General features: G+C 48.4%; 1 protein-coding gene across 4 annotated transcripts in view; it reads left to right on the top strand.

Moving 5' to 3' along the window:
* LOC141047240 (uncharacterized) overlaps positions 1–25,335 on the top strand; it is a 640,258-nt gene that overhangs the window by 491,970 nt on the left and 122,953 nt on the right. For 3 of the 4 annotated variants that reach the window (XM_073542228.1, XM_073542226.1, XM_073542227.1), the window contains one exon: positions 882–2,426. In XM_073542228.1, coding sequence (XP_073398329.1) covers positions 882–2,131 — 1,250 coding nt within the window. In that variant the 3' untranslated portion in view covers positions 2,132–2,426. Of the gene's footprint in view, positions 1–881; positions 2,427–12,181; positions 12,186–25,335 lie in introns of those variants that run through there. The other variant, XM_073542229.1, reaches the window with a different exon arrangement.

The following is a 25,335-nucleotide window of genomic DNA, read 5'->3' on the forward strand; positions in this document are numbered from 1 at the left end:
TTTTTTTATTTTTAAATATTTTTTTTACTTTTAGCATGCATCAATAGCCTCCACAGGAGGCTAGAAGCATTCACAACCTGATCGGCTCTGCTACATATGGGTGATGAGCCCATATGTAGCAGATTTACTGCTGTGCTTTGAGCGCCGACCACCGGTGTTTACCAGGGGTGGTGGCTGTGGTGAAGCGGGGTCCCAGGATCGCTGCTGAAGGAGGCAGGAGTGGGGTGATGCTGCAGGTCGCAGGCTGGGATGAGGGGGGTTCCGTGCTGCGGGGGGTGCTCCGTGCTACGGGGGGGGTGCTCCGTGCTGCAGAGTGCTCCGTGCTACTGGGGGTGCTCCGTGCTGTGGGGGGGCTTCGTGCTGCGGGAGCTCTGCCGACATTTTGTGAAAGGCCAGAGCCCCCCGCAGTTCCGTGGTTTCCTGTGCAATGGACTCCGGGAACATGGCAGACAGGGCAGCACATGCGCATATGGATATCTCGGCACCAAGATCTCGGGAGATAAGATTTCAGCGCTGAGATCTCAATCTCCCGAGATCTTGGTGCCGAGATCTCCATCTGCTGCCCCCGGCGACCATTTTCCAGGAGCCCACAGCACAGGAAACCACGGAACTATGGGGGGCTCTGGCCTTTCACAAAATGTCAACAGAGCCCCCTCATCCCAGCGGCCTGCAGCAACGGTACCTGCAAGTTATATACACATTATAAGACTCGCCCTCATTTCCCCCCCCAAATTGGGTTTCTATTACACTGTGAACTGTCATTGTCTATGGGAATAATTCAATAATTTTTTATAACTTGCCATTTTTACTAACTGTTTAGCTATAAATGTTAAACATAAAATTCAAAGACTTTTTATTCAAAAATCATTTTTTCTTTCCAGATCACTGTACTAGGAGATCAAAGCGACAGCTTACATCTTCAATTTTTAAATCAGATGATCTTGAAATTCCACAGGATATTACTGAAGAGAATGCCATTACTCCAGATTTATCATCCCTTCACAGCAAAGATTTGTTATCTGTTCCTATGAAACAGGTCCCGTCTTGTAATTCATTACCAACTACTAAGGAAAATCAAAGCTGCAAAATAAGCATTAAAAAGCAAAATGCTTCTAAAGCAAGAAAGCTATTTTCACATTCAGAACATGGAAATCATTTTCCCTTTGAAAAGTCTTTTGTTAAACATAAAAAAATTCAAACAGTGGAGAATACATTTTCTTGTTCCAAGTGCGAGAAATGGTTTAACCGGAAATCAGATCTTGTTAGACACCAGAGAAATCACACAGGGGAGAAGTCATTTAAATGTTCAGAATGTGGGAAATATTTTACACAGAAATCAAATTATGTTAAGCACCAGAGAATTCACACAGGGGAGAAGCCTTTTTCCTGTTCAGAATGTGGGAAATGTTTTAACCTGAAATGGAATCTTACTGCACACCAAAGAACTCACACAGGGAAGAAGCCATTTTCATGTTCAGAATGTGAGAAATGTTTTAACCAGAAATCAGATTTGGTTAACCACCACAGAACCCACACAGGGGAAAAGCCTTTTTCCTGCTCAGAATGTGGGAAATATTTTATACAGAAATCAAACTATGTTAAGCACCAGAGAATTCACACAGGGGAGAAGCCTTATTCTTGCTCAGAATGTGGGAAATATTTTACACAAAAATCAAACTATGTTAAGCACCAGAGAATTCACACAGGGGAGAAGCCTTTTTTCTGCTCAGAATGTGGGAAATATTTTACACAGAAATCAAACTATGTCAAGCACCAGAGAATTCACACAGGGGAGAAGCCTTTTTCCTGTTCAGAATGTGGGAAATGTTTTAACCAGAAATCAGATTTGGGTAAGCACAAGAGAACCCACACAGGGGAAAAGCCTTTTTCATGTTCAGAATGTGGGAAATGTTTTTTGAATATATCATATCTTCTTAGTCACCAGAGAACTCACACAGGGGAGAAGCCTTTTTCATGTTCAGAATGTGGGAAGTGTTTTACTCAGAAATCAGTTTTGTGTAAGCACCAGAGAACTCACACAGGGGAGAAGCCTTTTTCATGTTCAGAATGTGGGAAATGTTTCAACCAGAAATCGCATCTTAAACGCCACCAGAAAATACACACTGTATAGTAGCCTTTTTCCTGTTAAGAATGTGAAAAATGTTTTGCTAAGAAATTATATCTTTTTAGTCACCAGAGCAGTCACAGGAGAGAAGCGTTTTTCATGATCTTAATGTGAGAAATGTTTTACATGGAAATCAACTCTTAGTAAACATCAGAGAAGTCACACAGGGGAGAAAACTTTTTCATGTTCAGAATGTTAGAAATGTTTTAACCGAAAATTGTTTTTTCTTAAAGGGGTTTTCCACTACTTGGACAACCTCTTGTCATTCTTGTCGTCTTTCATTAAAATTAAAACAGTCATACTACACTGTGTGCTGAATTATTGGTCAAGTTGTATTTGAGAGGATGCTTTTTATTATTGAACAACAACTATGTTCTCAGTCAACCCAAAAGACTCAAATATCAAAGCTTAATATTTTTTGGAAGTTGGAGTGTTTTTTTTCGATATGGCTATCTTAGGAGGATATCTGTTTGTGCAGGTAACTATTACGGTGCTGTTTTATTAGGCAACTTAATAAAAATCAAATATATACCCATCTCACTTGTTTATTTTCAGCAGGTAAACCAATATTGCACAAAATTTAGAAATAAACATTTCTGACATTCAAAAACAAAAAAAATCAGTGACCAATATAGCCACCTTTCTTTACGATTACACTCAAAAGCCTTCTGTCCATAGATTCTGTCAGTTGCTTGATCTGTTTACGATCAACATTGCGTGCAGCAGCCACCACAGCCTCCCAGATACTGTTCCAAGAGGTGTACTGTTTTCCCTCCCTGTAGATCTCACATTTTATGAGGGATCACAGGTTCTCTATGGGGTTTAGATCAGGTGAAAAAGGGGTCATGTCATTATTTTGTCTTCTTTTAGACCTTTACTGGCCAGCCACGCTGTGGAGTATTTGGATGCATGTGATGGAGCATCGTCCTGCATGAAAATCATGTTTTTCTTGAACGATACCGACTTCTTCCTGTACCACTGCTTGAAGAAGGTGTCTTCCAGAAACTGGCAGTAGGTCTGGGAGTTGAGCTTAACTCCATCCTCAACCCGAAAAGGTCCCACAAGTTCATCTTTGATGATACCAGCCCATACCAGTACCCCACCTCCACCTTGCTGGCATCTGAGTCGGAGTGGAGCTCTCTGCCCTTTACTGATCCAGCCTCGGGCCCATCCATCTGGCCCATCAACAGTCACTCTCATTTCATCAGTCCATAAAACCTTAGAAAAATCAGATATTTCTTGGCCCAGTCTTGATGTTTTCTCTTATGTTTCTTGTTCAAAGGTGGTAGTTTTTCAGTCTTCCTTACTAGAGTTGAGCGAAACATGTCGGCCAGATACATAAGTCGCCGACTTATGCCAAAGTCGGGTTTCGCCAACCGAAACCCGACCATAGCGTGAAGTCGGCCATGCGGTCGGCAAAACGAGCGCCAAAGTCAGATTTCCCAGAATGCTTGCAGGTTCCTTTTTTTTTCAGCCAATGAGCAAGGACATACACTGTGGGCAACGAGATGACGTGCAGCGTCCACCACCATCGTAGAGAAGGGCATTGCAGTGATTGGCTTGTTTTGGGGGGCGTCATAATGTTAGGGACGGCGGAACGCACTAAATATAAAATAATAGAAAGTGCGTTCGCCGCCCGGGGTCCACCGTGCAGAGGTGTTAAACTGCTGCTATATAATGGCAGATGCACAATATGACGGTATATCGCACAGGTTGAACGTCACCCGGTGTGCACTGGGAGTACTCTGTTATATTCACAGAGTCGCCTTAAGGCATAAACATAAATGCCGAGCCTGTTGACGTCACAGGTCTCAGCGGTGTGCATGCATGGTATATGGTCACAGGACTCGGGCCTCAGACACAGGGTCGGTGTCCTTCTAGACCTACCGTGCGTGCAGCGTCGCTACCGCGGACGCCCACAAGTGCTGCTGACCGCAGCGTGGCAACTGACTCAGCCGCTATACGACAAAGCCCAGGAGGGGCGCACTGTCGGACGCTAGCTCTGTGGAGATGAGGACTGTTGCTTGTAGCATGCCACTGACTGGCGCTGACTCTAAGGCTAAGTCCCTATCCACACACGTAATATCAGTTGGAGGGGATCTTAATGAGTCATTCGCAGGTTCACGCATCCATCATCATTCACACAGTAGCAATTAGAGACTACACTAGCGCATGGCTGAGCGGCCATGCGGACCTTTTATAGCCGTGCGGGACCTTCCAGATCTCTGGGATGGACCAATCAGATCAGGAGAAAGACCTGAGCACGTGACTCTCGATCTCCAATGGGAGATCGTCTCGTGAGCATGCCCAGTAGCGTGACGAGAGGACTTAGCCACTGGAGTGGCTTGCTGCAGGGCAGCCTGTGCTGCTATTGCTGACCCAGAGGTGGCAGCAGCAACCAGTCCTACAGAGCTGGTCTGAGCAGAGCGCCTGCGACGCTGAGATTGCTGTGCAGGCTCCTGAGCGGTCGGAGAAGAATAGGAGACAGCAGGATGCAAGGCTCTGGATTGCCGCTGTGCAGCTGCAGGAACCTGACGCCTAACATTGGACCTCTCCCCTCTGATCCTTGGCACGCTCAAAAGCCGCGATCAGGAGCGGGGCATGGATGTTGCCCACTGGCTCCCAGGTCCAGGCCTCCGGACCATGACCCTTCCAGTCCACCAAATAAATTTTTTTGCCATGCACAATCCTGCGTCCCTCAATGGTGTTGACCTCAAACTCATCCGAGGACAGGTCTGATGTCCCGGCAGATGACTCGGAAAACCGAGCCATGTGAACAGGCTTGAGAAGGGACACGTGGAAGACGTCAGAGATGGCCAAGTGTGGTGGAAGAGCCAGACGGTAGACCACTGAGCTGATGCGCTCGAGGACCTTGAAGGGACCAATGTATCGCGGAGCGAACTTGGAGGACTTGACCCGCAGCTTGATATTACGCGCAGAGAGCCACACCAAGTCGCCAGGGGCAAACGTTGGAGCGGGGCACCAATGTGTGTCGGCTGACACTCTCATTCTCTCTTTAGAGGCTCGAATAGCATCCTGGGTGCGATCCCAAATGTCGCGAGCCTCCACTGCCCTGTCTGCCACCCTGGAATCAGTGGAAGACACTGGCATCGGAACAGGGACGTGCGGATGCTGGCCGTAATTGAGAAGGCATGGTGTCTGACCAGAGGATTCAGCCACTGCGTTATTCAGGGCAAATTCAGCCCACGGTAGTAAGGATGCCTAGTCATCCTGCCTGGCAGAGACAAAATGTCGCAGGTATGTGACCACAGTTTGATTGGCTCTCTCAACCAACCCGTTCGTCTTGGGATGATATGCGGAGGACAAATTGAGCTCGATACTGAGTAGACTGCAGAGCTCCCTCCAAAATCGAGATGCAAACTGGGGACCTCGGTCACTGACTATTTTGTCTGGCATACAGTGCAAACGAAATACGTGCTTTATGAACAGTGCGGCGAGACCACGAGCGGAAGGCAGTCGCGCGAGTGGCACCAGATGCATCATTTTAGAGAAATGATCGGTGACCACCCAGATGACCGAGCTGCCACCAGATTTGGGCAGGCCGACCACAAAGTCCATGCCGACCATCTCCCAGGGTCTGTCTGCCACCGGCAAGGGATACAGTAACCCAGCTGGCCTCTGCCTAGAGGACCTGTTCCGAGCACAAGAGACGCATGCTTGAATGTACTCTTTAGTGTCCCGAGCCATGTGCGGCCACCAATAAGACCTTGTCAGGAGTTCTGTGGTCCGCTTATGCCAAAGTGACCACCCACCCTGGACGCTTGTGCCCACGCGAGGACCTCCGGCTGCAGACGAGGAGGGACAAAGGTCTTGCCCGGCGGAACTTCCTCAAGAGCGACCAGAGCCACGGTCCTCAGGCTCTCCGTGGGGACAATTAGCCGAGGCTCAGCCTCCTTCCTCCGCTGAGACCACCGAGCGAGAAAGAGCATCCGCACGGACGTTCTTCTCTCCAGACAGGTAATGCAAGGTGAAGCGGGAGAAGAAGAGCGACCACCTAGCTTGACGAGAGTTCAAACGCTGGGCCATTTGCAAATAGACCAGGTTTTTATGGTCCGTGTACACCTGGAAGGGAAACTGGGTTCCCTCCAGGAGATGTCTCCACTCAGAAAAGGCCAATTTCATGGCTAGCAACTCCCTGTCCCCGATGGAGTAGTTTCTCTCCGCCGGTGAGAAGGTCTTTGAGAAGAAGAAGCCGGGATGCTTCCGACCTTGAGCATCCTTCTGGAAAAGGACTACTTCTGCACCAACGGATGAGGCATCTACCTCTAGGATAAAGGGTTTATCCACATCGGGACGGTGGAGGATGGGAGCGCCAGCAAAATGGGTTTTCAGGGACGAAAAGGCCGTGGAGACCTTGTCTGACCAAACCTTTGGATTGGCTCCTTTCTTGGTGAAAGCGACCAAAGGAGCTACCAGTGTGGAGAAGTGGGGAATGAACTGGCGGTAATAGTTAACGAACCCCAAAAAGCGCTGCACCGCTTTTAGAGAATGGGGCTCCTGCCAGTCCAGTACCGCTTGCAATTTGGCAGGATCCATAGCCAACCCCTGGGCTGAGATGTTATAGCCCAGGAACGGCAAGGACTCCTGCTCAAACTGGCACTTCTCCAGCTTGGCGAAGAGAGAATTCGCCTGCAAATGGTCGAAGACCTTGCAGACGTCTCTCCGGTGAGAGGTCAAATCTGGAGAAAAGATGAGAATGTCATCCAGATTGACCACCACCGAGGTGGAAAGCATATCGCGAAAGACGTCATAATGAAGTCCTGGAAGACAGCAAGCGCATTACAGAGGCCGAAGGGCATGGCCAGGTACTCATAGTGGCCATCCCTGGTATTAAAGGCTGTCTTCCACTCGTCTCCTTCGCGTATGTGGATCAGGATGTACGCCCCGTAGATCTAATTTCGTGAAAATCCGGGCCCCTTGCAACCTGTCAAACAACTCAGAGATCAAAGGAAGAGGGTATTTGTTTTTTACGGTAATGGCGTTGAGACCTCTGTAGTCAATGCAGGGGCGCAACTCCCCACTCTTCTTCTGCACAAAGAAGAACCCTGCACCAGCCGGCGACACCGATTTTCTGATAAACCCTCTTGCCAGGTTCTCCTGGATATATTGTGACATGGCCTCTGTCTCCGGGAGAGATAGAGGGTACACGCGGCCTCTAGGAGGCTCCGCACCGGGTAATAGGTCTATCGGGCAATCGTAAGGATGGTGCGGCGGAAGCGTCTCCGCTGATTTTTTGGAGAAGACATCCGCGTACTGCCGGTAGTGTCCAGGGAGCGCGGAAAGATCTGCGGGCACCTCCGTGGATGCTACTTAAACACTGCCCCTCATGCACCTTCCCTCACAGTCCTTGCTCCAACCCAGTATACTCCCCGAAGACCAATCTATATGAGGGGAATGGTAATGGAGCCACGGAAGTCCGAGAAGCACCTGGTCGATTCCATCTGGCAAAATGAACAGGGTCAGCGTCTCGTGGAGAGACGGTGATATTGAGAAAAAGGTGCTGTCTGATGTGTAACTTGGGATGGTAAAGGCGCACCGTCAACCACCCTGATGGTCAAGGGACGAGGCAGTAGTACCAGCGGAATAGCGTGCTTTTGGGCAAAGGATGAGGACATGAAGTTTCCTTCTGCCCCGGAGTCCACCGTGACCTCTACCTCCCAGGTGGAAGCACCGCTATCTAATGTCCCTCGGAATACTGGTTTTGGGGAAAAGGTTTTCATATTAGTTAAACCACCACCTACGACCACTGGACGCGATCATTTTTTCGACCGCAGAGTACACGTGCTAGCCGAGTGACCAAACTACCGGCACTGGTAACAGCGTGCGTCGCGCCGGCCCCAAGCCACGTCCGGCGCGACGCATCTCCATAGGTTCAGAAGGTGTAAGCTCCTGAGCGGGAAATCTTAGTGGCTTGGAGAAGGTGGGAGCCAAATTAACCCTTCGTCTGGATCACGCACGTTCCAGCCCGCGCTCCGTAAACCGGAGATCAATGCGGGTGGAGATGGCAATCAACTCCTCCAAACTTGTGGGGACCTCTCTGGTTGCTAGAGCATCTTTGACATGCTCCGCTAACCCTCTCCAAAAAACCGGGATGAGTGCTTTATCAGGCCACTCCAGTTCAGAAGCCAATGTCCGGAATCGGACGGCATAATGGCTGACCGAGAGAGACCCCTGTGTTAGGACCAATAATTAGAGAGAGGTGTCGTGCGTGATCCGTGGTCCCAAAAAGACCTGCTTCAGAGCCGTGAGGAACTGAGCAGCGCCCTGAACCATGGGGTCATCACGCTCCCAGAATGGCGTAGCCCACTCTAACGCCCTGCCTGATAGGAGAGAAACAATAAACCCCACCTTTGCCCGCCCTGTGGGAAATCGCGTGGCCAGTACCTCCAGCTGGATAAAGCACTGGCTCGCGAAACCCCTGCAGGCGGTGCTGTCACCGGAAAACTTATCGGGCAACGTGAGGCGGGTTATTGTCGGCATAGGCGTGGGTGTGGACACGCGAGGGACAGCCTCTGCGACTGCCTGAGCAGCGGCCACTGTAGCATTCGCAGCTGAGGTGGAGCTCTCAATAGCCACCAACCTGCTCTCCAGCTGCCGAATGTACCGCTGTAGCTGCTGCAGGTCCGCCATTACTAGCCAGACCCTGGCACTAGTGTAATGTTAGGGACGGCAGAACGCACTAAATATAAAATAATAGAAAGTGTGTTCGCCGCCCAGGGTCCACCGTGCAGAGGTGTTAAACTGCTGCTATATAATGGCAGATGCACAATATGGCGGTATATCGCACACGGGATGAACGTCACCCGATGTGCACTGGGCGTACTCTGTTATATTCACAGAGTCGCCTTAAGGCATAAACATAAATGCCAAGCCTGTTGACGTCACAGGTCTCAGCGGTGTGCACGCACGGTATATGGTCACAGGACTCGGGCCCAAGACACAGGGTCGGTGTACGTCTAGACCTACCGTGCGTGCGGCGTCGCTACCGCGGACGCCCACAAGTGCTGCTGACCGCAGCGCGGCAACTGACTCAGCTGCTATACGACAATGCCCAGGAGGGGCGCACTGTCGGACGCTAGCTCTGTGGAGATGAGCACTGTGGCTTGTAGCATGCCACTGACTGGCGCTGACTCTAAGGCTAAGTCCCTATCCACACACATAATATCAGAGGGAGGGGATCTTAATGAGTCATTCGCAGGTTCACGCATCCATCATCATTCACACACTAGCAATTAGAGACTACACTAGCACATAGCTGAGCAGCCATGCGGACCTTTTATAGCCGTGCGGGACCTTCCAGATCTCTGGGATGGACCAATCAGATCAGGAGAAGGACCTGAGCACATGACTTCCGATCTCCAATGGGAGATCGTCTCGTGAGCATGCCCAGTAGCGTGATGAGAGGACTTAGCCACTGGAGTGGCTTGCTGCAGGGCAGCCTGCGCTGCTATTGCTGATCCAGAGGTGGCAGCAACAACCAGTCCTACAGAGCTGGTCTGAGCAGAGCGCCTGCAACGCCGAGATTGCTGTGCAGGCTCCTAAGCGTTTGGAGAAGAATGGGAGACCGCAGGATGCAAGGCTCTGGATTCCCACTGTGCAGCTGCAGGAACCCGATGCCTAACACATAGTGTCTATAAAAGCCCTGACCGCCAACCTCCATTTTATTTCTGCCGATCTTAACAGTATGGAGAGGTTGCTGTTTATCAGTAGGGAGAGAGGGCTGTAAAGATATAAGAAGTTCTTATGTGCTTGTGCTGATAGCAATTGTGCTGTACAGTTAGTGTGCAGAGACGGGAGGATTTTCTTGTGTGCAGCAGCGCTGGTTATTAGACTGCCTGATAGCTGTATTGCTGTGTGTACACTGCTGTGCAGACTGCTTTTTGCACAGCACTAATACTTTTATTTTTTTCTGCACAGTTACCGACCGTTCATTTTTTCCCACAACGTATAGCGCTGTACGCTCCTCACACACTACCGTGTACCGGCTGGTATCACAGACAAATACATGCTGACTATCTGTGTGTGACTCCGGAAATAAATAAGGAGATTTAAATTTTCCCCTACACCGTATACAGCTGTACACTCTTCATACAGTACCATATATCTGCTGTTTGTATCACGGTCAAATCCATACTGAGTGAGCGTCTGTGTGTGACTCCGGAAATATATATGAAGATTTAAATTTTTCCCTACACCATATACAGCTGTACGCTCCTTATACAGTACCATATATCTGCTGGTATTTTTGGTACATTTTTCCAAACATGAGGAAGTATGGTGGAAGAGGACGTGGGCGGGGGGGCCAGCTGGTACTGATAGTGGTGGTGGTGCATCTGCTGGTAGTGCCAAAAGCACAATAGCACCTAAGGCAGGAGGTGTTGAGCCTTCATCATCGTCTGACTCCAGAAGGCCTGGAAGCCTCCCTTTTCTGGGAGTAGGTAAACCGGAGCATCAGGAACAGGTTTTGGCTTACATTGCCGAAACAGCCTCCAGCTCTATCGCCTCTTCTGAAGTTTCAAAAACTGCAAGCACTGAGTCGTCAGTGCAGGCTCCTGGTCAGGAACAACCCCTTTCCTTCACCCCCACCAAAAGTGAAGGATGCGGCAGGCCATACTTCAGATTACCTCCTGGAGCTCTTTTCACATACCATGCCTAAGTTATCAAGTGAAATCCTGAATTCCCCAGTCCAAGATGAATATGACATGGAGTGCACTGATGCACAGCCAGTGCTATATGATTCTGCTGGTACATTCACCCAGAGCACTGCATTGCCCTCGCAGTCTACTGAGCCAGATTCTGACCCTGATGAAACTCAGGTGCCCCTTCTCCCGCATACCATACCACCTTACACGGTGACACAGAGAAAGGTGCAGATAAAATTGAAGAGGAGGTGATGGATGACCCAGTTGTTGACCCGGATTGGCATCCATTGGGGGAAGAGGGTGCCACTGGCAATAGCTCAGAAAAGGAGGAGGATCCGCTGCAGGCATCGACATCGCAGCTGTGATTATCTGGCAGGCCAGTAGCAGTCCAAAAACGTGTTAAAAAACAGTTGCAGGACAGCTTGGCCAGACGGTCAAATTAGCACAGCGTGCAAGCCCTGAAAATTTTTCCCATAGTATGAAGAGTGCAGTGTGGCACTTTTTTTTACCAAAATCCTATTGATGAGGCAAAGGTTATATGTAAGAAGTGCGGAAGGACCTTTAGTCGAGCGAAAAATCTCCGAAACTTGAATACCAGTTGCATGCTTAGACATGTAAACACCATGCACTTGCAAGCGTGGACGGTCTACAAAACCTCAGGTAGCACACGTGCACCTGCTCTGACTGAAGATAGCCAGAAATGCTACATCGCTTCCCCCACTGTAAGCCCACCAGTTAGGACACCACCAGCAAGAAATGTTGAGGTGTCATCGCAAGGCCAAAGCAGTCAGGGAATCAATATTTTTCCAATGAAAAACTGTATCTAGGCCATCTCCACCACCATCACCAACCCCCTCTCAGTCCGCCATGTCCACCGCTAGTTCCACCATATGTAGCTCTCAAGTCCAACTCACCCTAGCAGAGACTCTGAGTAGGACAAGAAAGTACTCATCCTCTCTTCCGCGTACACTGGCTTTGAATGCCTACATTGCCAAACTGATCTCATTAGAGATGATGCCCTTCCGTTTGGTTGAAAGCGCAGCGTTCTGAGAGCTCATGGCCTACGCTGTCCCATGCTATGATCTACCCAGTCGGCACTTCTTTCTAGAAAAGCCATCCCTGCCCTCCACCTGCATGTGAAAGACTGCATTGTCCATGCACTCAAACAATCAGTGAGTGGAAAGGTGCACCTCACAACAGATGCATGGGCCAGTAGGCATGGCCAGGGCTGTTACGTTTCCATCACTGCGCACTGGGTGAATGTGGTGGGTGCAGGATCCACAGGGGACAGCGGCGGTAGGACAGTGCTGCCTAGCCCACGGTATAGGCAACTGTTGTGAGCTCATTTTCTCGTTCACCTTTGATGTCCGATGAACTCCCTCTGCTGGTGAAGGGAGGTCGTGAAACTGATTTGGATGGGAGAGACCTGTCACCGGAACAGGTGGATTGCGATTGGACATTCGGAATCTCTGAGTGGATATAAGGCAGCCGACGCCCTGTAGGGTTGCTGGTGATTTCTCTGCTCTGAGCTCTGGCCTCTAGTTCAGTTCCTGTCTTCTAAAGCTAAGTTTTGCTCTGTTATTGTTCCATGAGATTTTGTCTGGTTTGCTTAGTTTTGTGTTCAGCCAGCCCCGGCTGGGGCTTTGCTGAATTTCCATTTTTGTCCCTGATCGGTTAAATCTCTTTTGCTCTGTATTCAGAATATATCGGAGTGCTGATATAGGGATTTTGAAGTCTAGTGACTTCAGGGCCGTTTTTCCTATCAGACGTGTTGGGACATTTTTGGTAGGGTTTTTGCGGATTGCAGCCAGCATCTTTTCTGTCCTTTCCTATCTAGTTAATTGGGCCCCATCGTTTGCTCTGCCTGTCTTTCTGTCTGTGTTTTCATCTGTTTTCACCGACAATACATGTTGGGGGCTGTCTATTGCTTTGGGGTCTGCTCTGGGGCAGTTTAGATTTCCCCTTTCTTTCTTTAGGCTTATTTAGTTCTCCGGCTGTGAAGAGGCGTCTAGGACCTCCGTAGGAACGCTTCCACTAGGAATTTCGGGGCCCCATACTGGCAAAATTTTCAGGGCCCCCTTGAGACTCCGCCCAGGCTCCACCCCTCAAACTGTCCACAGTCCCACCGCTCTCTCTTGGAAAAACTCCACTTCTCAGCTATCACACATTAACAGTTCCCATCACCAGATCACACATATAGTCGGCAACTTTTGCTTTGGACAAAAGATTTTTTTAAGCTGCCACCATAACAGGGTAGACACTTTTGGCGAGGCCCTACTCTACTGTAACCTACTAAATATTTATTAAAATATGCAATACATTTTAGGTATATTTTTATTTATTTTTCAATTTTTAAAATGACCAATAATATCACATACAAGGAACAAATACCGCCACATCATGACCAGACCACATAGTACTACCATAGTGACCGAATAATATCACATACACGGAACAAATTCCACCGCACCATGCCCAGACCACATATTACCACCAAAGTGACCAAATAATAGCACACACAAGAGACAAATACCACCGCACCATGCCTAGACCACATATTACCACCACATTGTGACTGAATACTACAATACTGATCATTAATAAAAAAAGATAATGCTATCACCATAAGTGGCATTATACACAGGAGATCTGTATTTAGTATGCAGCATCTGTGTACAGGTAATATATTGATCAATGACATTATACACAGGAGCTCTGTATATAATGTACAGGTAACACAGTGATCACTGGTGACATTATACACAGGACCTCTGTATATATATATATATATATATATATATATATATATATATATATGTAGTATACAATGTATAGTGTCAATGTACAGGTAACACACTAACTCACCAGACCAGTGACGTCTCTAGGTGAAGTCCTTCATCCTTGCTTTTCATTCATCCAGCACAGATCGCCATCACGTCTTCCAGCCAGGACTCATCTCTGCAGGAAATAACACGGTTATCTAGAGCTCCGCTTGCAGAACACATTACTTATTTTTTCCCAACTTCTACATTACACCACATGAAGAAAAAAAAGGCGACATAGTGTCGCTCTGCACAGTAACAGGACTGCCCCCCCATTTAAAACAGTATCCTCAAAAATTAAATACATCACTGCAGTAATAATATCCCTTAATTAGCCCCTATGGTAATAATATCCCCCATCCTGACCCCCGTGTGTCTCATTCCTGACTTTAGCCATATGTTTCCCATCCCGCCCTCATGAGTATCCATTCTGCCCCATATGATCTCCATCGTATCCATTCTGCCCCATGATCCTGTGCGATCTGTCTCCAATCATGCCCCGTATCTCCATTTTGCCCCCATGTTCAGCATTCTGCCCCCATGTTCAGCACTCTGCCCCCATGTTCAGCACTCTGTCCCCATGTTCAGCACTCTGTCCCCATGTTCAGCACTCTGCCCCATGTCCAGCACTCTGCCCCAGTCCAGCATTCTGCCCCATGTTCAGCATTCTGCCCCAGTCCAGCATTTTGCCCCATATCCAGCATTCTGCCCCATATTCAGCATTCTGCCCCAGTCCAGCATTCTGCCCCCATGTCCAGCATTCTGCCCCAGTCCAGCATTCTGCCCCATGTCCAGTATTCTGCCCCAGTCCAGCATTCTGCCCCCAGCCCAGCATTCTGCCCCATGTTCAGCATTCTACCCCAGTCCAGCATTCTGCCCCAAGTCCAGCATTCTGCCCCATGTCCAGCATTCTGCCCCATGTCCAGTATTCTGCCCCATGTCCAGCATTCTGCCCCAGTCCAGCATTCTGCCCCATGTTCAGTATTCTGCCCCATGTCCAGCATTCTGCCCCAGCACCCAGCATTCTGCCCCATGTTCAGCATTCTGCCCCATGTCCAGCATTCTGCCCCCAGTCCAGCATTCTGCCCCATGTTCAGCATTCTGCCCCTGTCCAGCATTCTGCCCCCATGTCCAGCATTCTGCCCCAGTCCAGCATTCTGCCCCATGTCCAGCATTCTGCCCCCAGTCCAGCATTCTGCCCCATGTTCAGCATTCTGCCCCCAGTCCTGCATTCTGCCCCATGCCCAGCATTCTGTCCCAGCACCCAGCATTCTGCTCCATGTTCAGCATTCTGCCCCTTGTCTAGCATTCTGCCCCCAGTCCAGCATTTTGCCCCATGTTCAGCATTCTGCCCCCAGTCCAGCATTCTGTCCCCATGTCCAGCATTCTGCCCCCATGTCCAGTATTCTGCCCTATGTCCACCATTCTGACCCATGTCCAGCATTTTGCCCCAGTCCAGCATTCTGCCCCATGTCCAGTATTTTGCCCCATGTCCAGTATTCTGCCCCATGTCCACTATTCTGCTTCATGTCCAGTATTCTGCCCCATATCCAGCATTCTGCCCCAATCCAGCGTTCTGCCCCATGTTCAGCATTCTGCCCCAGTCCAGCATTCTGACCCATGTTTAGCATTCTGCCCCAGTCCAGCATTCTGCCCCAGTCCAGCATTCTGCCCCATGTCCAGCATTCTGCCCCCATGTCCAGTATTCTGTCCCATGTCCAGCATTCTTCCCCAGTCCAGCATTCTGCCCCATGTTCAGCATTCTGCCCCATTCCAGCATTCTACCCCAGTCCAGCATTCTGCCCCAGTCCAATGTTCTGCCCCATGTTCAGCATTCTGTCCCAGTGTCCAGCATTCTGCCCCAGTGTCCAGCATTCTGCCCCAGTCCATCATTCTGCCCAATGTCCAGCATTCTGCCCCAGCGCCCAGCATTCTGACCCATGTTCAGCATTCTGCCCCATAGCCAGCATTCTGCCCCATGTCCAGCATTCTGCCCCAGTGCCCAGCATTTTGCCCCAAGGTTCAGCATTCTGCCCCATAGCCAGCATTCTGCCCCAGTCCAGCATTCTGCCCCATGTCTCGCATTCTGCCCCCATGTTCAGCATTCTGCCCCCAGTCCAGCATTCTGCCCCATGTTCAGCATTCTGCCCCAGTCCAGCATTCTGCCCCATGTCCAGCATTCTGCCCCAGCGCCCAGCATTCTGCCCCATGTTCAGCATTCTGCCCCATAGCCAGCATTCTGCCCCATGTCCAGCATTCTGCCCCTGTGCCCAACATTTTGCCCCATGTTCAGCATTCTGTCCCATAGCCAGCATTCTGCCCCAGTCCAGCATTCTGCCCCATGTCTCGCATTCTGCCCCCATGTTCAGCATTCTGCCCCCAGACCAGCATTCTGCCCCATGTTCAGCATTCTTCCCCAGTCCAGCATTCTGCCCCTGTCCAGCATTCTGCCCCATGTTTAGCATTCTGCCCCCAGTCCAGCATTCTGCCCCATGTTCAGCATTCTGCCCCCAGTCCAGCATTCTGCCTCCAGTCCAGCATTCTGCCCCATGTTCAGCATTCTGCCCCCATGTCCAGCATTTTGCCCCAGTCCAGCATTCTGCCCCACGTCCAGCATTCTGCCCCATGACTAGCATTCTGCCCCCAGTCCAGCATTCTGCCCCATGTTCAGCATTCTGCCCCCAGTCCAGCATCCTGCCCCCATGTCCAGCATTCTGCCCCCATGTCCAGCATTTTGCCCCAGTCCAGCATTCTGCCCCACGTCCAGCATTCTGCCCCATGGCTAGCATTCTGCCCCCAGTCCAGCATTCTTCCCCATGTTCAGCATTCTGCCTCCAGTCCAGCAATCTACACCATATCCAGCATTCTGCCCCAGTCCAGCATTCTGCCCTATGTCCAGTATTCTGCCCCATGTCCAGCATTCTGCCCCAGTCCAGCATTCTGCCCCATGTCCAGCATTCTGCCCCATGTCCAGCATTCTGCCCCAGTCCAGCATTCTGCCCCATTTTCAGCATTCTGCCCCAGTCCAGCATTCTGCCCCATGTCCAGCATTCTGCCCCATGTCCAGCATTCTGACCCATGTTCAGCATTCTGCCCCAGTCCAGCGTTCTGCCCCAGTCCAGCGTTCTGCCCCATGTTCAGCATTCTGCCCCAGTCCAGCATTCTATCCCAGTCCAGCATTCTACCCCAGTCCAACGTTCTGCCCCATGTTCAGCATTCTGCCCCAGTGTCCAGCATTCTGCCCCAGTCCAGCATTCTGCCCCATGTCCAGCATTCTGCCCCAGCACCCAGCATTCTGCCCCATGTTCAGCATTCTGCCCCATGTTCAGCATTCTGCCCCATAGCCAGCATTCTGCCCCATGTCCAGCATTCTGCCCCAGTGCCCAGCATTTTGCCCATGTTCAGCATTCTGCCCCATAGCCAGCATTCTGCCCCAGTCCAGCATTCTGCCCCATAGCCAGCATTCTGCAAGGCTCCCTCCACACTGCAGCGCGCTCTAGCCGGCGCGGCGACTGACACTGACGTCAGACGCCGGCGAGGTGCGCACTGCGGCTGATGTCAGCTGCCTGCCTCCGATTGGCTGGCAGCTGTTAACTATTGACGTGTGGGCCGCCGGGCCCGCATGTCAATAGCATTTAGCTGCCGCCCGCAGCACCGCTAGCCAGGGCCCGATGCAGGCCCCCTCTGCCCGCCGAGCATCATACGCCAGTCAGGGTAGTAATGCCCTGATGGTGGCCCTGCACAGGCAGGCAGTTTGAGGGCAGACATTGAGTTGTCGGGTGTGCAGTGGTCAAAGCTGAAAGACCTCTGTAAAGTCCTTTAGTGTTTTGAGGAATGCACACGGCTGGTAAGCGCAGATGACGCCATCATAAGCATGAGCATCCACTTATGTATCTGCTCATGCAAACTTTGATGCACATTAAGAATCAGGCATCTGCAGCGGAGGAGGAGGGAAGCCTTGATGACAGTCAGGCATTGTCTGCTCAGGCAACTGTCCTGGACGAGGTGGAGGAAGAAGAGGAGGAGGATGAGGGGGATGACTATTTTGGGGAGGATGCTTCTCAGGGGGCAAGAGAAAATGCTGGCTTGCCAAGGTCAGGTACAGGGTTTGTGCATGACTGGAGGGATGTGGATTTGGCAGAAAGTGCTCCTCCACCCACCACTGGCAGTGCATCATTGACACCTGGAACATTGGCCCACATGTGTGATTATGTCCTGCGGATCCTAAAAAGGGACCCTGCATTGCCAAAATTATGAAGGATGATGACTACTGGTTGGCCAGCATCCTCGATCCACGCTATGAAGGCAAATTACAGAACATCATGCCACAGGAGAACCTAGAGCTAATGTTGGCGAACAAACAAGCAACTCTGGTAAACTGTTTGTTAGAGGCATTCCCAGCACACAGCAGCGGTGCAGGTTCTATCATGAGCCATACTGGGCAACATGGAAGAGGTGCTCGTGGTGCACAGAGCCAAAGTGGCGTTGGAGACAGGGGTTTCATGACCATGTTGCGGACTGATTTCATAGAATCATAGAATCATAGAATCATAGAATCGTAGAGTTGGAAGGGACCTCCTGGGCCATCTGGTCCAACCCCCTGCTCAAAGCAGGATTCGCTAAATCATCCCAGTCAGATGTCTGTCCAGCCTCTGTTTGAAGACTTCCATTGAAGGAGAACTCACCACTTCTCGTGGCAGCCTGTTCCACTCATTGATCACTCTAACTGTCAAAAAGTTTTTTCTAATATCTAATCTGTGTCTCCTCCCATTCAGTTTCATCCCATTGCTTCTAGTCTTTCCTTGTGCAAATGAGAATAAAGTTGATCCTTCTACAATGTGACAGCCCTTTAGATATTTGTAGACAGCTATTAAGTCTCCTCTCAGTCTTCTCTTTTGCAAACTAAATATTCCCAAATCCTGCAACCTTTCCTCATAAGACAGGGTTTGCAGACCGGTCACCATTCTGGTCGCTCTTTTCTGAACTTGCTCCAGTTTGTTGATGTCTTTTTTAAAATGTGGTGCCCAAAACTGGACACAATATTCCAGATGAGGTCTGACCAAAGAGGAGTAGAGGGAAATAATGACTTCACGTGATCTAGACTGTATGCTTCTGTTAATACATCCTAGAATTGCATTTGCCTTTTTTGCTGCTGCATCACACTGTTGACTCATATTCAGTCTGTGATCTATTAGTATACCCAAGTCTTTTTCACATGTGCTGTCACTTAGCCCTATTCCTCCCATTCTATATATGCTTTTTCCATTTTTATTGCCCAGATGTAGTACTTTGCATTTCTCCCTGTTAAAAACCATTCTGTTTGTTGCTGCCCACTTCTCCAGTTTATTTAAATCTTTTTGAATCCTCTCTCTCTCTTCTCTAGTATTAGCTATCCCTCCTAGCTTTGTGTCATCAGCAAATTTAATCAGTTTACCCTCAATTCCTTCATCTAAATCGTTGATAAAGATGTTGAACAATACAGGGCCCAGGACAGAGCCCTGTGGTACCCCACTTGAGACATTCTTCCAACTGGATGTGCAGCCATTTACGACCACTCTTTGGGTCCGATCACTAAGCCAGTTATGAATCCACCTAACAGTTGCCTTGTCCATTCCATACTTAATCATTTTTTCAATAAGGATTGTATGAGAGACTTTGTCAAATGCTTTGCTGAAGTCAAGATATACTATATCTACAGCATTTCCTTGATCCACCCAATCAGTGATACCATCATAGAAGGAAATTAAGTTAGTCTGACATGACTTATTAGTTACAAACCCATGCTGACTCTGTTTAATCACTTCATTCTTATCCAGGTATTGACATACATGTTGTTTAATAATTTGTTCAAAGATCTTTCCTGGTATAGAAGTCAGACTCACCGGCCTATAGTTACCTGGGTCCACCTTCTTCCCCTTTTTGAAGATAGGAACAACATTTGCTCTTCTCCAGTCTTCTGGCACTTCTCCTGTTCTCCAAGAATTTTCAAAGATTATAGAGAGGGGTTCAAAAATTTCTTCTGCTATCTCCTTCAGTACTCTGGGGTGTAATTTCTTGAGTACCGCTTACATGACTGGTAATACTGAATCGATTGCAACAGACAGGAGACAGCAGTTGTCAACTATGGTTCAAAATTGCCTCTCCTCCCCTATCGATGTTCTCCCTCACAGTTCATTCCCCTTTGACTACTGGGCCTGTAAACTGGACACCTGGACTGAATTGGCACAATATGCCTTACAGGAGCTCGCTTGCCCTGCTGGTAGTGTACTATCAGAAAGAGTCTTCAGTGCTGCTGGATCAATCTTCACAGAAAGAAGGACCTGGCTGTCGACCCAAAATGTAGGTAATCTCACCTTCATTAAAATGAACCATGCCTGGGTTTCAAAGGATTTTGTACCACCTTCCCCTGATGACACATAGGTTGCCAGCAAAATGGCTCGCTTTGTCCTCCTCTTCCTCCGACTTCTCCAATTCCTCCATTTGAAGCTGCTGAACATCCAGCCTACACCTCAACATATGCCAGTTTTTCCACCTCCCTAACTGGGCTGTACCCCCCCCCACAACTTTGGCCAAATAACCCCCAGCTTTCAATGCCCTACTATTATTATAAAGTAAATTAAAGTTGACAAGCTTACGTAATAAGAATTGATGTTGTTGCCATTGAAATGGGCACTGTAGGTGTGTTTACTGTCCTCCACTCACTGCCGACTTTTATTCCCCATTGACTTGCATTGGGGTCGGGTTTCGGTCGGAACTCTGACTTTTGCCGATAGTCGGCCGATTTCGTTCGACTCGACTTTTGGTAAAGTCGGGTGGTCCGAAACCCGACTCCGACCCTCACGGAGGCAAAGTCGCTCATCTCTATTCCTTACCTTAGCCATGTCCCTGAGTATGGCACAGTTTGTGCTTTTTGAGACTCCAGTAATGTTGCAGCTCTGAAATATGGCAAAACTGGTGGCAAATGGCATCTTGGCAGCTTCACGCTTGATTTTCCTCAATTTATGGGTAGTTATTTTGCGCCTTTTTTTATCAACATGCTTCTTGCGACCCTGTTGGATATTTGCCATGAAACACTTGATTGTTCAGTGATCATGCTTCAAAAGTTTGGCAATTTCAAGACTGCTGCATCCCGCTGCAAGACATCTCACAATTTCTGACTTTTCAGAGTCCGTTAAATCTCTCTTCTGACCCATTTTGCCAAAGGAAAGAAAGTTGCCTAATAATTAAGCACACCTTATATAAGGTGTTGATGTCATTAGACCACACCCCTCCTCATTACAGAAATGCAAATCACCTGATTTACATAATTGTCAGTTGGCTTTCAAGCCTATACAGCTTGGAGTAGGACAACATGTATAAAAAGGATGATTTGATAAAAATACTAATTTGCCTAATGTGGCTGCTCTCAGACTTCCTCTTATTGTTCGATTTGTCCAAAGGAGGGGGACAGTGATGCCAGCACAGGGCTCGCATGATTTTACAACCTTACATGAGCACCGGGAACGCAGGTGCTGACACCGCTGGAATGGCTCATGCATGGGAGGTGAATATAAATGTTTTTATTTTAACTGGACAAAATATGAGAAATAAGAAGGGTTTGAGCAAGTTGTGGACAACCCCTTTAGATATCAAAAATCCCACACAGAGAGCAGTCTATCATACCTAGATTGTGAAAAAAATGAATTACTGGAAAATGGTATTTTGTTGACCATCAAAAATAACTTGGACAGTGAGAAACTATAAATCTTATTGACAAATTGTACAAAAAGATATAACACACAGTTCTATAACTAAATGAGAAACGGAAATTATTTTAGAACTTGCCAGTAAAGGCCTGCAGAACTTTTCTGATGAAGAATAAAGGGTATGTCAGTAGATAGAGAAGGACTGACCAGACTGGAACTATGACCTTCTTTAACATGGCTTTCAAGGTTTATTAAGACTTTCCACCAAACCATCCATCTGTGGATGGTAGACTGAGGTCCTGAGTTGTGTAATTTGAAAAGTTTTTCACAATTCTGTCAGCACCTTTGACATAAACTGAGTAATTTGGTCCATTGGGATCTCCTTTGGCAACCCCATTCTGGTAAAGATATGGACCAACTCCCAAACTATACAGTTGGTGGAGAAGTTTCATAGTGGTATGGCCTCCGGATTCCGTGTAGCATAGTCCAGAATCACCAGGATATACTGATGCCCTCTGTCAGACTTGACCAGGGATCCCACTAGATCCATGGCTATGTGATCAAAAAGACACTCAATGATGGGTTATGACCACTTGGATCACAGGGTAGTCTTTAGCTTCTCCGTGGATACAGCCGACACCCCAAATCTTCCCAGGGATTCCCAGCTGATAAGGAGTTGTGGCCCTTATTAAGTTACCAAAGTACCCGAGTCCAACAAACCAGTCATTTGAATTCTGTTCAATGATACAGTACATGCTTAGGGGCCCTAACCTGGTGAAGAGACAGCACTGCAGGCAGGGTATGCAAACTATAATATCAACCTAAAACAATTACCGTGGCCAGCCGGATATACCTCTCAGGCCTAAAACTAGATCCAAAAATCAAGATCTCAAGCCAATAAATACTGTATATAGGGCTACTAATGGCATAGATTAATTTCATATAGAATACCATATAGGTGGAATAGAAATATACCGCAATAAAGAGAGGATTTATAAACAATAACAAATTTTATTGCACATATAGACAAATATAAGGTATTTACAGTGAGGTAGATGGAATATAACAGCTAAAAAATGATGGCGAAATAGAGAGATGGTAAATATAATGCCGGACAGAAAAAGCGTCTCAGGGGTGAAGTCTGCACAGAGCCAGGGAAATAATAGAAACAACTATAAGCCTAATTGTAAAATGGACCAAGCATCAGATAAAAAGATCCCAAAAAGATATGAGGGCCAAAAAATTATTGGATGGTCAATCTTAATAAAGAGTGGTATCTAAGCATGCCCTGAACAGGACCTGTGATTGAAGAATAAAGTTATAAACTATCAGATTGCACCTAACTAATGGCTATATACATCAATGCAAGGCATAAGATAATGGCGTCAGAGAGTCTGATATATGTAAGGATAAGTACCTTGTGACATGATCCTGGATATATGCAGAGACGCCCGTGGGACGCGCTGAAGCCCCAATGGGTATGCAAAATATAAGCAACGCTGACCTATGCTGCAGTCCATTGGTTCCGTAGTCATGGGGCAATGGGAGGCTGATCTCATTAGAGATGATGCCCTTCCATTTGATTGAAAGCGAAGCTTTCCGAAAGCTCATTGCCTACGCTGTCCTACGCTATGACCTACCCAGTCGGCACTTCTTTTCTCGAAAAGCCATCCCTGCCCTCCACCGGCATGTGAAAGACCGCATTGTCCATGCACTAAAACAATCAGTGAGTGAAAAGGTGCACCTCACAACAGATGCATGGTCCAGTAGGCATGGCCAAGGCCATTACGTGTCCAGCACTGTGCACTGAGTTAATGTGGTGGATGCAGGATCCACAGGGGACAGCGGCGGTGGAACAGTGCTGCCTAGCCCACGGTATAGGAAACAGTTGGCTGTAGGATTTTGACCCTCCTCCTCCTCCAGAAGTGAAAGCTATTCGACAGAGCACGGTCGCACGAGCACTCCATCCACATCTGTCAGTGTTGCACACGAGGTGTCCCATTATCGAACAGCTAGTGGTAAGCGGCAGCAGGCTGTTTTACAAATAATGTCTTTGGGCGACAGCAGACACACCGCAGAGGTACTAGCTGACTACTTGCATCGACATACTGAGTCATGGCTGGGCAGTCTACATCTTGAGCCAGGCAAGGTAGTCAGTGATAATGGGCGGGATTTTGTGGCAGCCATAGCCCTTGCCAAACTCACACACATACCTTGCCTCACTCACACCTTGAACCTGGTGGTGCAGTGCTTCCTAAATAATTATCTGGAGTTAACAGCCCTGCTCCATAAGGTGCAAAGACTGTGCTCGCACATCCGTCACTCGCCCGTCCACTCCAGTTGTATGCAGAAGCTGCAGCAATCACTCCACCTCCCCAAGCACCGCCTAATCATAGATGTTGCTACAAGATGGAACTTCACCATGCTCATGGTTGAGAGGCTGTGCAAACAAAGGCAGGCTGTAATGCATTTGTGGGAGAATACATGAGCAGGCAGTTTGAGGGCAGACATGGAGTTGTCAGGTGTGCAGTGGTCAAAGCTGAAAGACCTCTGTAAAGTCCTTCAGTGTTTTGAGGAATGCACACGGCTGGTAAGCGCAGATGACGCCATCATAAGCATGAGCATCCCACTTATGCGTCTTCTCATGCAAAGTTTGACGCACATTAAGGATCAGGCGTCTGCAGCTGAGGAGCAACAGGAGGAGGAAGATAAGGAGGAGGGAAGCCTTGATGACAGTCAGCCATTGTCTGGTCAGGGAACTGTCATGGACGAGATGGAGGAAGAAGAGGAAGATGAGGAGGAGGATGAGGGGGATGATTATTTTGTGGAGGAGGATGCTTCTCAGGGGGCAAGAGAAAATGTGGGCGTGCCAGGGTCAGGTTCAGGGTTTGTGCATGACGGGATGGATGTGGATTTGCCAGAAAGTGCTCCTCCACCCACCACTGGCAGTGCAGCATTGACACCTGGAACATTGGCCCACAAGTGTGATCATGCCTTGCGGATCCTAAAAAGGGACCCCCGCATTGCCAAAATGATGAGGGATGACGACTACTGGTTGGCCAGCATCCTCGATCCACGCTATTAAGGCAAATTACACAACATCATGCCACAGGAGAACCTAGAGCTAATATTGGCTAACAAACAAGCAACTCTGGTAAACTGTTTGTTTTAGGCATTCCCAGCACACAGCAGCAGAGCTGGTTCTCCCACGAGCCGTAGTGGGCAAAATGGAAGAGGTGTTTGTGGTGCCCACAGCCGAACTGGCGTTGGAGACAGAGGTTTCCTGACCATGTTATGGTCTGATTTCTCAAGTACCACGCACACTACAGCTAATACAGAATCGATTGCAAGAGACAGGAGACAGCAGTTGTCAACTATGGTTACAAACTACTTCTCCCATATCGAGGTTCTCCCTCACAGGTCATTCCCCTTTGATTATTGGGCCTCCAAACTGGACACATGGCCTGAATTGGCACAATATGCCTTACAGGAGCTCGCTTGCCCTGCTGGTAGTGTGCTATCTGGAAGAAATCAGAAATTAATGATATTAGCGGTGTTGAGTCAGCTGCAAATACCAAAAGACTCCTACCACAATGGAGTTATAATCGGAAAAATAAATAGATAAGATAGTACTCGCGCTATGAGACAAACACCAAAAACATTACTGATTAATTATAATAAATACCTGCAATAATTCAGTAGAAGCCTAGTTTGATCTGATCGAGATGAGGCATAACTCTTCCAAAAAGGTCAGTGCAAAACTAAAGAATAAAAAGTAAAGGTATAAAATCTGCCAGGTATGCAGTAAAGGAGGCAGTAAAACAGTAACCTTTTGCCTTTGTGCAAATATGCAATAGTATTAGTACTTTATGGATTGTGTAAAAAAGCAAAAAATGAAAATAAAAATATATATATATAAATAAATGAATACACTGACAGTAGCGTCAGAAGTTAGCAGAGTGTTCAGTGATGTCAGGAGTAATTTAAAGGCCCCTTTACATTTAGCGATGCACCAGCGATCCGACCAGCGATCCGACCAG

This window comes from Dendrobates tinctorius, unplaced genomic scaffold (assembly GCF_039654945.1).
Source record: "Dendrobates tinctorius isolate UK_male_01 unplaced genomic scaffold, ASM3965494v1 ptg000126l, whole genome shotgun sequence".
Taxonomy (NCBI): domain Eukaryota; kingdom Metazoa; phylum Chordata; class Amphibia; order Anura; family Dendrobatidae; genus Dendrobates; species Dendrobates tinctorius.